Raw genomic sequence first — 13167 nt, 5'->3', positions numbered from 1 at the left:
CAAGGTCATCAGCACCATTTTGCCCAGCAAAGATGAATCTGAACAAATCAGAAGACAGCAGCTACTCAACAGACTCTCACCTCTATGTTTTTGTGTGTATCTATAAGGTGGGGAACATCAAAGACAAATCTGGACATCAAAAACTGTGATTTCAGAAAAGTAGAGCCTATCTGACCACTGATACTTGCTTTTCTTGATGCTTTTGTGAAGTCCTGCATGCACTTTTGTCCTCTTGTAAAAAAACAACCACTGTGCATTTATTTTGGACTAAAATCCTTTCATGTATGTTTATACACAAGCTACTTGTTGTGACATTACCCGTGGTACAGTCTGGATAGGTGGATAGCTGTCCCCCCTCAATTCTCAAACCTGGAGTGCCTCTTACACTGCTATGCTGTGAGAGCAACCACTCCGTTTGCTCACACACAAACTCCAGCTATATTGTATGAATGCTATAGCTAGCCACTCCTGAATTACACTGCAGGACAAAACCAGTCCCAGACTTTCCCCCCAAAATATACGTCTTGTACTGCCCAAATGAAGTTTCCCAAATATTTCATTCCAAAAACACATTGTTTAGATAAAACAAGTTTATTAACTAAAGAAAGATAAATTTTAAGTGATTACAAGAAATGAGTCATATAGGTCAGAATTGGTTACAAGTAAATAAAAGGTAAAACGCATCGAATACTGAACTTAAGCTAAATGAATTCAAAGCAGTCTCAGTAATGTTATACAGTAGACTCTTATAACTTTACATACAATGTTGCCACACATATTTTACCAGGACAATAATAATCAGCACATTATGAGTTTTCAAAGGATACCTCATAAGCCATACTTTGTACTAAATCCATTATAGTTTTTTAAAAAGGGTGAACATAGGAATACAGACTGTCAACACTTGTAGACTGTATCCCTGGTAAATTACCAGTATAGCCCTTAATGTGCTCTGGTTGTGTATTGACTGCTTTAAGGTGTGAAAAATTGTTGTTTTAGACAGGACTTTCCTTTAGTTTTGCAGTTTGAATAAATCAAATGTGTTTACTTTGTCCTGTTTCCCCCCTGCCCCTGCTGCTAAAATACAGGTACCCTATGTTGTTGTTGTTTTTTCCTGCCTCTGTTCTAACTTTATTAGTTCCACATGTGAAAGCAAATAGTACTGGTAGATACAAAGTTGTATTTTTAGTTTAATTTAGCTTTTTTCTTTTTATTTAGATGGTGAGGAGAAGAGTGGTGTCTGATAGCAGTGAAGACAGAGATACAGAAGAAGCTTTGAAAGAATTTGACTTCTTGGTTGGATCAGATGATGGAGATGGAGAATCTAGAAGTTCAGGAGATGGAACTGACTGGGGTAAGAGAGCTTAGGGGATCACACCATAAAAACAGAAAATGAGTCAAGCATAAAAATTGAACAATATTTTGCCAAGATCGCAACATCTTTAAAGGAGCTCTACTGTAAATCTTTGGGTGGTAGCCTGAGATATTTTTACTTTTCTGTATGCAGCTTTATGTACAGTTTTTTAAGATATTCATATTTTTGTTCAGTTGTCTCTATTAAGTAATAATGCAAATAAATATAGTTTAAATAATCTTTATAGAGTGCCAATACCTTTTCTATCTATCCAAACTATAGAAGCCCTATAAAAAGTTGTTTTGTCAGATTGTAAACGTGAATATGAGAGGTTTTTAATATTCTTCCCTTCCTCCCACTTTAATACAGAAAACAATGTGAGTCATAAAGATTTAATTTATTTTTTTTCCATTCAAATGGCAGCAATTTGAGCAGTTTGATCTATTCTGTTGCTCAAATTCCTTTGAAAAGATAGCAGGCATATATTTAAATCCTACTTAGTTAGAAAGAGAATTTCATAAACTATTGTCTAGTAATATTTGGTTCAAGTTAATATCTTGCAGCCAGGTTATCAGAACCCAGTTTACTTTGAAGAATTGATTACTTAAGCCCCAGCACACTACGTAGACTAGCTGCATGCCAAGCTGATAGATTCTGAGGATATCTGGCCCAGTATGTAAAAGGTTGAGAGGCTGCAGTTAACTCTGATGGTGGGAGGACGTGAGCTCCCCAAGCTCCCCTCATAGCCCAGTGCATATCTCTAACTCTCTCACCATTCATTAACTGGTTACAAGGAAGAAGAAAGCTTTACTTGAGCTTTAGGCTTGCAGTAACCCTAAATGTACTGAAATCACTGGGCCTTGGATTGGACTGGAAATAGTTACTTTAAATACAGCTACAAGAATTCCCTTAAGTAATTAAAAGGATATGATTCTTCCCAAAAAATAGTTCTTGAAAGACATACTGGTATTTGCTTTTTTTATAATTAAACCTTCATCTTTTCTGCTTTCTGAGCATACTGTATCTATCACTTGTGCCACTGAAATGTGAATAGGTTGAGTTTGTCAGTTATCAGTCCTATTTAATTTAAGGTGTTAAATAAATTCTTAACATTGACAGCTCAGTACAGATTTGCAAAACATTTACTCTTCCAAACCCCCCCCCGGGCCCCAAAAAATGTTTGTTATGGAAAGTTATTATTTCCTTTATAGTAGTATGTTTTCAATCCTTGTAAAATTGGATCCAAAGGAGGTTTTCAGTTCTTTATATCACAGCTTGTAATTACAGTTATAATAGTCTGTCTGCATAAGCTGCCGCAATGTCATTATAAATCCTTTATCAACTCATTTAAGACACTTATTTGATTTAAATGAAATGAAAAATTAAAGGTAATAATGTCTTATAACTTAATATATTGAAAATAGGGGGAAAACAGATGGTAAAGTTGTTTAAAAATTGCTTTCTAGTTTTGAACAGTACATTTTTTGCAACAAAAATTTCCTGAACATTTTTAATAGTAATTTATTAAACAGGTACAATAGAATGCCATAACTGACTACTTCTGAGAGTCTTTAGAGTTGATCAGATCTGTTATTTCTAAACTAGAAAGCATTTACATACTAGTTCAAAATCCACTTTGTAAGATGGATTAAATATGATGTATGGTACATGTAGGAAGTATGTAAGTGTGTATTATTATCATAGGCATGCCATAGAATATTAACATCTGAAGTAGTTTGCTGACAACTCTGCCATCTATGTCTTGCATATTTCTAAACATTTTTTGCCAAAGAAGAGCAGAAATTCCATGTCAAATCTGGGGAAGAAAAGCATGATCAGCTAAAACTTCTCTCCTGATTTCAGAAATGATGGCCTGCTGTCCACAAACAAAACTGCCCTGCCCTGCCATTAAATGTAATGCTGCTTATATTTCATGATCCATTTTTATTCTACCTCTGTATTACACTTCTGGGAATGACTCCAGTGCTGATGTGGGGAATATTTCTTAACTTCTACCCCCAGCAAATCACCAGACTTGCGGAGACTGGGGAAAAATCTGCGGTGAAGAAACTGATACACTCTCCTTTTCCCTTCCCTCACAATATATGTGGAAAAGATCCACACATAGAGTAGACCTTCTGTACATTGGTCAAAAGGACTTAGCCCATCGATGGCCCGTAATAGTTTAGCCTCTTCTCTAAGAACTTGTTTAACTATTGATATTTCTCCATTTTCAAAGGTGTTCCAAAAATAATTAATTCTTAGCTCAACTATTTGTTTCCTTAATTAATTAATCTATCACCCATCGACGTAACTCATCTTTGATTGCTGTTTTTTGTATCGTAATTCTATCAAAATCCAATGTGTTAGTCTCTTCCAGTTTATTAGAATTTATAAATACTTCCTCCATGGATGTGTTAATGTCTTCACCTCAATATGAGGTGAAGAAACCATTTATATCAGTGGCTCTCAACCAGGGGTACATATACCCCTGAGGGTATGCAGAGGTCTTCCAGGTGCTACATCAACTCATCTAGATAGTTGCCTTGTTTTACAATGGGCTAAAAGCACTACCAAAATCAGTACAAACTAAAATTTCATAAAGACAATTACTTTTTTATGCTACTCTATATATTATATCAGTGTTTCTCAACGGGGAGGTGTCATGATTTATTTTATAATTATATTGTAAAAATGAGAAAGTAAGCAATTTTTCAGTAATATTGTGCTGACACACTTTTGTATTCTTATTAGGGCTGTTGATTAATCACAGTTAACTTGCAATTAACTGGAAAAAAACTAACTACTATTAAAAAATTAATCTCGATTAATCGAAGTTTTAATCACACCATTAAACAATAGACTGCCAATTTAAATGTATTAAATATTTTGGATGTTTTTCTACATTTTCAAATATATTGATTTCAATTACAACACAGAATACAAAAGTGTACCGTGCTCACTTTACATTATTTTTCTTACAAATATTTGCACTGTAAAAATAACAAAAAATAGTATTTTTCAATTCACCTCATACAAGTACCATTGTGCAATCTCTTTATCATGAAAGTGAAACTTACAAATGTAGATTTTTTTTGATAACATAACTGTACTCCATAACAAAACAATGTAGAACTTTAGAGCCTACAAGTCCACTCAGTCCTACTTCTTGTGCAGCCAATCACTAAGAGAAGCAAGTTTGTTTACATTTATGAGAGATAATGCTGCCCGCTTCTTATTTACAATGTCACCCAAAAGTGAGAACAGAAGTTTGCAATGCTGCTACAAAAGTGCCATGCAAGGTATTTGTCTCAGGGATGCTAAACATTCGTATACCCCTTCATGCTTTGGCCACCATTCCAAAAGACATGCTTCCATGCTGATGACACTCGTTTAAAAAAAAATGCGTTAATTAAATTTCTGACTGAACTCCTTGGGGGAGAATTGTATGTCTCCTGCTCTGTGTTTTACCTGCATTCTGCCATATATTTCATGTTATAGCAGTCTCTGATGATGACCCATCATGTGGTTCGTTTTAAGAACCCTTTCACTGCAGATTTGGCAAAACGCAAAGACGGAACCAATATGAGATTTCTAAAGATAGCTACAGCACTCGACCCAAGATTTAAAAATCTGAAGTGCCTTCCAAAATCTGAGAGGGATGAGGTGTGGAGCATGCTTTCAGAAGTCTTAAAAGAGCAAAAAGAACAGGAGTACTTGTGGCACCTTAGAGATTAACAAATTTATTTGAGCATAAGCTTTCATGGGCTACAGCCCCACTTCATGAGATGCATGTAGTGGAAAATACAGTAGGAAGATTATAAGTATAATTATACACACACACAAAGAACATGAAACAATGGGTGTTACCATACACACTATAAGGAGAGTGATCAGTTAAGGTGAGCTACTATCAGCAGGAGAGAAAAACTGTTTGTAGTGGTAATGAAAATGGCCCATTTCCAGCAATTGACAAGGAGATGTAAGGAACTGGCAGAGGGGCATATACCATCATCTGCCAGCAATGCCCCTCTGCCATGTACATTGGCCAAACCGGACAGGTTCTACGTAAAAGAATAAATGGACACAAATCAGATGTCAAGAATTATAACATTCATATTGGAGAACACTTCAGTCTCCCTGGCCACTCGATTACAGACCTAAAAGTCGCAATATTACAACAAAAAAACTTCAAAAACAGACTTCAACGAGAGTCTGCTGAATTGGAATTAATTTGCAAATTGAACACCATCAAACTAGGCTTGAATAAAGACTGGGAGTGGATGGTCCATTACACAAAGTAAAACTATTCACCCATGCTTATTCTCCCCCCACACACACACACACAAACACACTGGAATGGTGGTTGAAGCATGAAAAGGACATATGAATCTTTAGCAAATCTGGCACATAAATATCTTGCAATGCTGGCTACCATGGTGCCATGCGAATGCCTGTTGTCACTTTCAGGTGACATTGCCAGCAAGAAGCAAGCAGCATTATCTCCAGCAAATGTAAACAAACTTGTTTGTTTGAGCAATTGGCTGAATAAGAAGTAGGACCGAATGGACTTGTAGAATCTAAAATTTTACATTGTTTTATTTTTGAATGCAGTTATTTTTTGTACATAACTCCACATTTGTAAGTTTAACTTTCATGATAAAGAGATTGCACTACAGTACTTGTATTAAGTTAATTGAAAAATACTATTTATTTTATTTTTATAGTGCAAATATTTATAATGAAAAATAAATTTAAGTGAGTACTGTACACTTCGTGTTTTGTATTGTAATGGAAATCAATATATTAGAAAATGTGAAGAACATCCAAAAATATTTATATAAATGGCATTCTATATTGTTTAAACGCGTGATTAATTGCGATTGATTTTGTTTAATTGCTTGACAGCCATAATTCTTATGTCTCATTTTGTAAGCAAGTAGTATTTCATTGAAGTGGAACTTGAGATACACAAGACAAATCCGATTCCTGAAAGGGGTACAGTAGCACAGTTACTAGCTCTTGCATGGTAAATAAGTACCCCAAATTTCACAAGAAGCCAAAAATCAAGCTAATCCCATTTCAAAGCAAGGCCAAAACAAGCCAGTCGCTAAGAACCCCAACACTATGTGACTAGATCCCCCCGGCATGCAGTCTGGGACTGGGGTGGTCCTGCTGTGCACCCCTGACTCTCTCCTCACCCCTTGCCCCTGCTTGCTGGCAGCTGGTCAAAAAAAAAGATGCAACAAACTACAGGCCAAACAAGCAACATGCTACAAGCCAAAAACTAGTCAACAAGCCACTCACAAACCAATTAAGTCAAAAACAAGCCCAATTTCTGCATTATTTCACGGGTTTGGCATGTCTGTACAGTAGCCTGGAAATGTGGAGAGCCACTGATTTAGATTATCAGCCTCAGACATTGCTTACCTTCATGTCGTATTGTGCCTATCATTTTGTTGGCCAGGGAGAGCTGAATACCGCTATCAGCGTCACTTCTGAATAGCCTGTAGTGGTGTCAGAAGAATATAGAATACACTTTCCAAAGGAGTGAGCAACCATTTATTTTCTTTCAGTAATCATTCATTCCTTACATTACTTCCCTGTTAATGGCCTTACTGTTTTTTTTGTCATGCTTCTAATATTTTAATAATACACCATAAACTATAATGGCCATCAATTAGGTAATATGGTTAATAAAAAAAATTAAATCAGAAAATGCTACATGGACAAACTTTTTTAATAGTTTGTTTTAACTGACAAAATCTGAGATTAATTTTCTAACTTTGGGGTGTGCTTCTTTCATTTCACACTGGGGAAAAAACTGCCACTTAACTTTTGAGTAGTTTGGCTTTTGTTAGTTGAATCTAGATCTTTGAGGAAATACAGTTTTGTGTTTTATTATAGCTGTAGATGAGGTGGTCTGCATTCAGTTGGAAATCCTGCTTTCCACAGTTTTGTACTAAGATGGGCATAAACGTATTGACTGAATCATAGCATGAAAGGTCTTGAGTGTTTTTATTCATTTAAATGTTAGATTTTGAAACTAGATAAGTTATCACTGTGTACACAAGAAAATACTTTTCATATGGGTTTTGAACATGCACATTAGTCCCTGAAGAGCCCTTTAAATGACAGTTCAATCATAGCCAAATGATCTGTTCTGAACCATCAGGAGAATAATACACAACTTTTTAAATTTTTTAAAAGGAAGGAACACTTTACCAATTTTAGGCTTAAGGAATAAACTTTGTATTAAATATTAATGAAACATGATAAATTTGAATGAGGAAAATAAAGCCTTAATTTAATACATTTTTTTAAAAGAAAACCCACAGTTGTGATGTAAAAATACATAAATGATAAATGGTTTTTTTCAGTTCTGAGTTGTCTGTTATAATAAACTGCCTAAATACAGTCTTCTGGTATGCTGTTTAAATGTTTTTAATATTCGTACCTACATATCACCTTTCATTGGAGGATCTCAAAAGAGTTTACAAGTGTGGGTAAGTGTTATTTTCCCTGTTGTACAACAGGGGAAACTGAGAATCAGTGACTTAACTGCAGGTATGGCAGAAGTTCAGTTGAGTTTAGGTATAAAATGCAGGCTTCCGACACTAGACGTGCTGCTTCCTTTGTCTGATTGTGATATCTCAAATTTTTCCAGTCTCTTGTTAAATTGAATGCTCTTTTAATGTCTAAAATTATTTGTAAAAACCCTGGTGAAATGTAAAGTAAACTGTTACAAGAACCACTTTAATTTAAACATACTTTTTTTGTATAAATTATAGGGTCAGACTAAGTAAACTCTAGACATACTGCACCCATGCTGTAAATGCTAGGTTAGGTTAGTGATGTAATGTGTATTTGTGGATATAATTATTTCTCTGGAAAAATAATTAAAGCAGTAAAAGTATTACCTGCTTGTTAGAAGAGGAAAAACAAAACAAAAAATGAAAGCAAAAACACTGTTCTATGAACAATCACTTATTGGGTTCAGAGATGAAGCATTTGAAATTTCATCACAAAATGATTTTTTAAGAAATTCTGAGCAAGTGAAAATAGGGGTGAGAATACAGTCTCGCAGAATTTGCAACCATAGTGCTACTTGTGTATTTTAAATACAAGGTATAAATAAGATTCACAACAGCTGCTACCTCTTTCAGTGAAAACTGTTTAGTGACATATTTAAAAAGGATGTTTCATTTGTTTTACTTTATTTAGAAAAGGAAGATCAGTGTCTCATGCCTGAAGCCTGGAATGTGGACCAGGGAGTAATAACCAAACTCAAGGAACAATACAAAAAGGAGCGCAAGGGAAAAAAGGGAGTGAAGAGTAAGTGGAAAACATTGCACCTTAAAATCATAAATCCCACCTCTTTCACACCCCTAATTCTATCTTTCTTTCAATGTTTTCCTAAAACTACTTACTCTTTTACTTTGTCACTCCTGACTGCTTTCCTGTTCACCAGTGCTCAGGGGTTGAAATTAATGATAGTCAGTCCAGTTGCCTGAGAAAGTAGGAAGATGCTGACTGGGATATAACTTTTACCAGTTTAGTGTTGGATAAATTCAAAGTGATTATGCTGGACATGGACTATGTAGCAATCAGTGGTGCTATATAGACATATGAAGTTTAAATGCATTGTTTTGATACTTTATTTAACTGTATATTTCAACTGAGAAAATGTCAGAACTCTTAGTTGAAAACATGCCAGTTTTATAAGACCTGTTTTAGAGTTTAATAAATAAAACAAACAACTCTTTAGTATCTGTTAGCTGATAGAGAGAGAAACAAGTTAATTTCTACCCCGTTTGTACTTATTAGTCACAACATGCAAGTCATGCTGTCCTCATAATTCCTTGTGCAGGGCTCGAAATGGAAAAAAATCTTATTGACAACCTCTAAATCAATTCTTATTTATCAAATACCATTATACCTGTGGAATTTATATTTGTCATAGGTGTTATTTGGATTCCAAGCAAACAGCTGTGATAGGGATCTGAAATACAATTTCGAGCCCTGTTCGTCATACCTTTCTCTGTTACATCTCCTGAAACAGAAATCCATTATGTTAAACCTTTGTTGTTAAATAAAATAAGTATTATACACCTTTCAGAGTTAAGTTAAATGTTTAACATGGAAATCATAACTATTTCAAACATAAAGCTGTGTTGAGAACTCTTGTGGGAATAATTAAAATTGAAAAATAATGCACCTAATTCAGGGGAAAATGTGAAGGATATGTTTCATTACTCCTCCCTTTGTGGGAGGATGCTTATTCATTTTAAGGGAACTGTCACTTCCAGCATGTTTACAAAATCCTACAAAAAGATGCCGTGTCCTCTACGTTATTGTTTCAAGGCTGCCTCATTTTGTTACTTTATGCATTTAGTAGATTCTAAATGTGATTGGTTGCAGGTCAGTAAATATTAGCTTTGAGATCATAGCAGCAAATATAGCATGTAGAGATTAAACCTACATTATTACTTTCTCTAAGCAAATCATATGTACTTTAGATTCCTATGCTGATATGAATGACATTTGAAAGAATTCTGTGTTCTTTGGTTGCAGTTATTTGAGGTGCCATTGAGATACCTGAAAAAATGCAAGCATAACAAGAAGTTGAGCTTCCCCTACAAAAAGTTATTGTTTTACCAAATAAATTCTGAATTTCTTCGTAATTAAAATAGAGATTCTCATGCAATGGGAATATACAGAAAATTATTTTAATAATTTTTTGTCTACATATACAATGTCATAGTACATGTATATAATATACAGTTCCAGGGCCAAAGTTTTAATGAGCTAACTTGCTAGAAACATTTAAATTAAGAAATAAATAGAAACGAGTGCATTTCTCAGTTAGATATTGGGTGTGTAGATCCTGATTATCAAATTGTAGTAATTAATGATTAATTTAGGCACAACTATCATTGGAACTTTGTTTTATATGTTTAATGAGCAAAGTGCCTGATGCAAGACTGCAGTTTGGCACCTTGCACTACTTCACAAGGGTATTGTAGTTAAATGTACAGTAACATGTTTTTGGATGGAGTTTTGATCTGGGGGAGACTAAGAATTGCAGACATTAAGTATCTTTCCATGGACAAACCATCATTGGAAGGGCATCAGTGCAGAAAAATCGGGAGGAGTCGCACCTGTTATTTATCACCTGTTCATGATCTTAGAGAAGAAAGGAGTGAGGAAAGAAATGGAGGTGGGAAGGGGATTAAACACTTTAATATTGAGATGTATGAAGTCTGTTTATAACTTTAATCTCATCATAGATGAGTATTCAGAGATAAAACTGTTCAGTACAATGTTGTTTTTCTATAAAATCAGATACTGTATTAAAACAATCTTGCAAAATCCTATTCACTCTTAGCCTGACTCAAGTAACATTTTGTAATAGACAACTAAAATACTATTTAGTTTCCTCATTATTGTGATGAGGGTGGGAAAAATAGAACTTGTACCTGGGCTAATACATTTATAATGATTTTGCAAGGCTGTAGTAAAAATTCCTGTGAAGTAGCGTAATAAGATCAGACATATATTAGAATACACCTCTGTGTTAACGCTACGTAAAAATAGCTGTATTATTTACTGGTTTAGGAAAAACCATAATGGACTATGGGTAAGATATTTTCCCATTCTTAATTAAACTTACAACAGGAAAAACTACCGAAGATATGTTTCAGCCTCAATCCTATATAAAACAGTCAAAACAGGGATGTGGGAAAATGATGGCGCAAAGCACAGGTAAGTGTCAAGAAGGGCATGGGTCTTCACCACATGTAGCTTCAGGAAGTAAGCCAGCGAATCCAATTTGATTTATATGTTTAATATAACAATTGTGTAAATTATGTAGCATCACAAATATACACTCCTGCACAAATAATTGTAAAATATTCACAAATTTATTTAAAGAATATACTGCACAAAGCATCTGCACAGATTTTTAAAATAATTCACAAATGTTTGCAATTGTTCTTGGAAAGCAAGAAAATATTTTGTTCATTTTGTTGCGATGAGTCAATTGAAGGTATTTAACTTTTTCATGCAAATAGCAGTGTGAGTTCATAAAAGTGGGAGAAAAAATTCTCAGTTGCTTCCATCACTTTCTTTTTCAAAATGTTCATTTCATGCTGAAAGGTTAGTTACTGCTGGAAGTAGGCGCTCATTGCTGATGTTTATTAGGAAATGTCTTATCAAAGATGGGATCCATTGTTGCTTGTCTTGCTGTAACATATTTGCTGTAATAAATTGCATTGCTGTGAATTATGTTTACATAAGCCATTTCACTTTTGTTTTTCCCGGTTAGGGCCCAACAGGTCAAAGCTGCAAGACATGCTTGCAAACTTGAGAGACGTTGATGATCTACCTTCATTACAGCCATCTGTCACATCCCCTTCTAGGCCGAGTAGCTCAAGGCTTATTGAACATGAGATAAACAGGACAGATGAAGGCAAGTATTTAAATCTGCATATGTTTATATAAATTTGTATATGTTTGTATATTTATAGTAATAATTATTACCTAACATTTTACATCTGATACTTTAGAGCGCTTTGCAGATATTCATTTAGCCTCATCATACCCCTGAGGTAGATAAGCACCCCTTATCCCCTTCCTCCATCACCCGGGGGAATTCAGGGAGAGATTTAAATTCCTGATCTGAAATTTTTTGAGGTCAGTGGAAAGACTGCAATGAGCTTCGTGTCAGGCCCTAAGTCATTTGCCAATGTTCACCCTAGAAAACTGGCAGAGGCAGGTATAGAACACAGATCTCCCAGACCTTAACCACAAAACCATCCTTTGTCCATGTATGTTTGTACAGAAGATGTGTAGCATTTTATAATATTTGAGCGCAGTGATAAGGAACAAACTCTGCAGCTAAATTAAAGGGTGTGTCTAACATGGAAACACGCAGTGACTGAGTCCAGAATCATAGAGGAAAGACAGACTGCAATTTTTGCTCAGGTTGGTTGCCCATTTCTTAAATTTTATGGTGGAAAGTCCTAATATGCTGTGCACGGTCTCTGATTCGGTATGTAACACTTACCTTCACAAACACTACACCTATAAATTGTTGTTTGCAGTGTTCTAGCTTCAGTATTTCAATTATTTTAATGATATACAGAATAATCAAATAATCAAAAAGTGCCTTTTCTGAGGTGTTGTATGAGGCATACTGTGATTTATGCCCAAAAGATTGCTAAATATGACCAGAAAAATGAGCAAAACATGGTTTTGGCTAATAATCCATATCTCTTCCTGAAACAGTAAGAAATTAGATTGACAAAATTACAAAACAAATGAAGATGAAAAAGAGTTCCATATGGGTTAACTGCTACAGAGCACAATAGTTCAACCTCCCACATGCTTAGAGAGGTTTTTTTTTAAAAAAATGGTAACTTAGCAACAATTTGAAATGTAGCAGAATTATTTGTGTGTGTTGAGCATTTCCTGTCATCGCACAAGTGCCTCACTGGTGGCAAAAAACATGAGAGCTTTCCACATTCATTTTCTTTCAAAATATATATATTGTAATTGAGAGCATCTGACTAGCTTATGAACAAGGCAAAACCAAAACACGTCAATCACTTCATTTTTCATTGGTGAAAATTTATTATTAAAAATATAGCAGTTTAATATCCATTTTAAAAAAAATTACATATAAAGAAGTATTAAGTAAGTTAAGAATGCAAGTGAGAGAAAGGAAGCTGGTAATTCATGCATCAGTTCCTTAGTAGAGCAAAGAAGAAGAGATGTTCATGAATAAAAAGCAGAAATTTGGGTAGAGTTAA

General features: G+C 34.7%; 1 protein-coding gene across 2 annotated transcripts in view; it reads left to right on the top strand.

Annotated features, from left to right (window-relative positions):
- STRN (striatin) overlaps positions 1 to 13167 on the top strand; it is a 117769-nt gene that overhangs the window by 69188 nt on the left and 35414 nt on the right. The window contains exons 7-10 of one of the 2 annotated variants that reach the window (XM_030557103.1): positions 1219 to 1354; positions 8579 to 8689; positions 11033 to 11119; positions 11682 to 11825. In XM_030557103.1, the coding sequence (XP_030412963.1) occupies positions 1219 to 1354; positions 8579 to 8689; positions 11033 to 11119; positions 11682 to 11825 (478 nt within the window). The remainder of the gene's footprint in view (positions 1 to 1218; positions 1355 to 8578; positions 8690 to 11032; positions 11120 to 11681; positions 11826 to 13167) is intronic. The other variant, XM_030557104.1, reaches the window with a different exon arrangement.

The sequence above is a fragment of the Gopherus evgoodei genome, chromosome 3 (assembly GCF_007399415.2).
Source record: "Gopherus evgoodei ecotype Sinaloan lineage chromosome 3, rGopEvg1_v1.p, whole genome shotgun sequence".
NCBI lineage: Eukaryota > Metazoa > Chordata > Testudines > Testudinidae > Gopherus > Gopherus evgoodei.
This window is presented reverse-complemented; position numbering and strand designations above follow the sequence as displayed.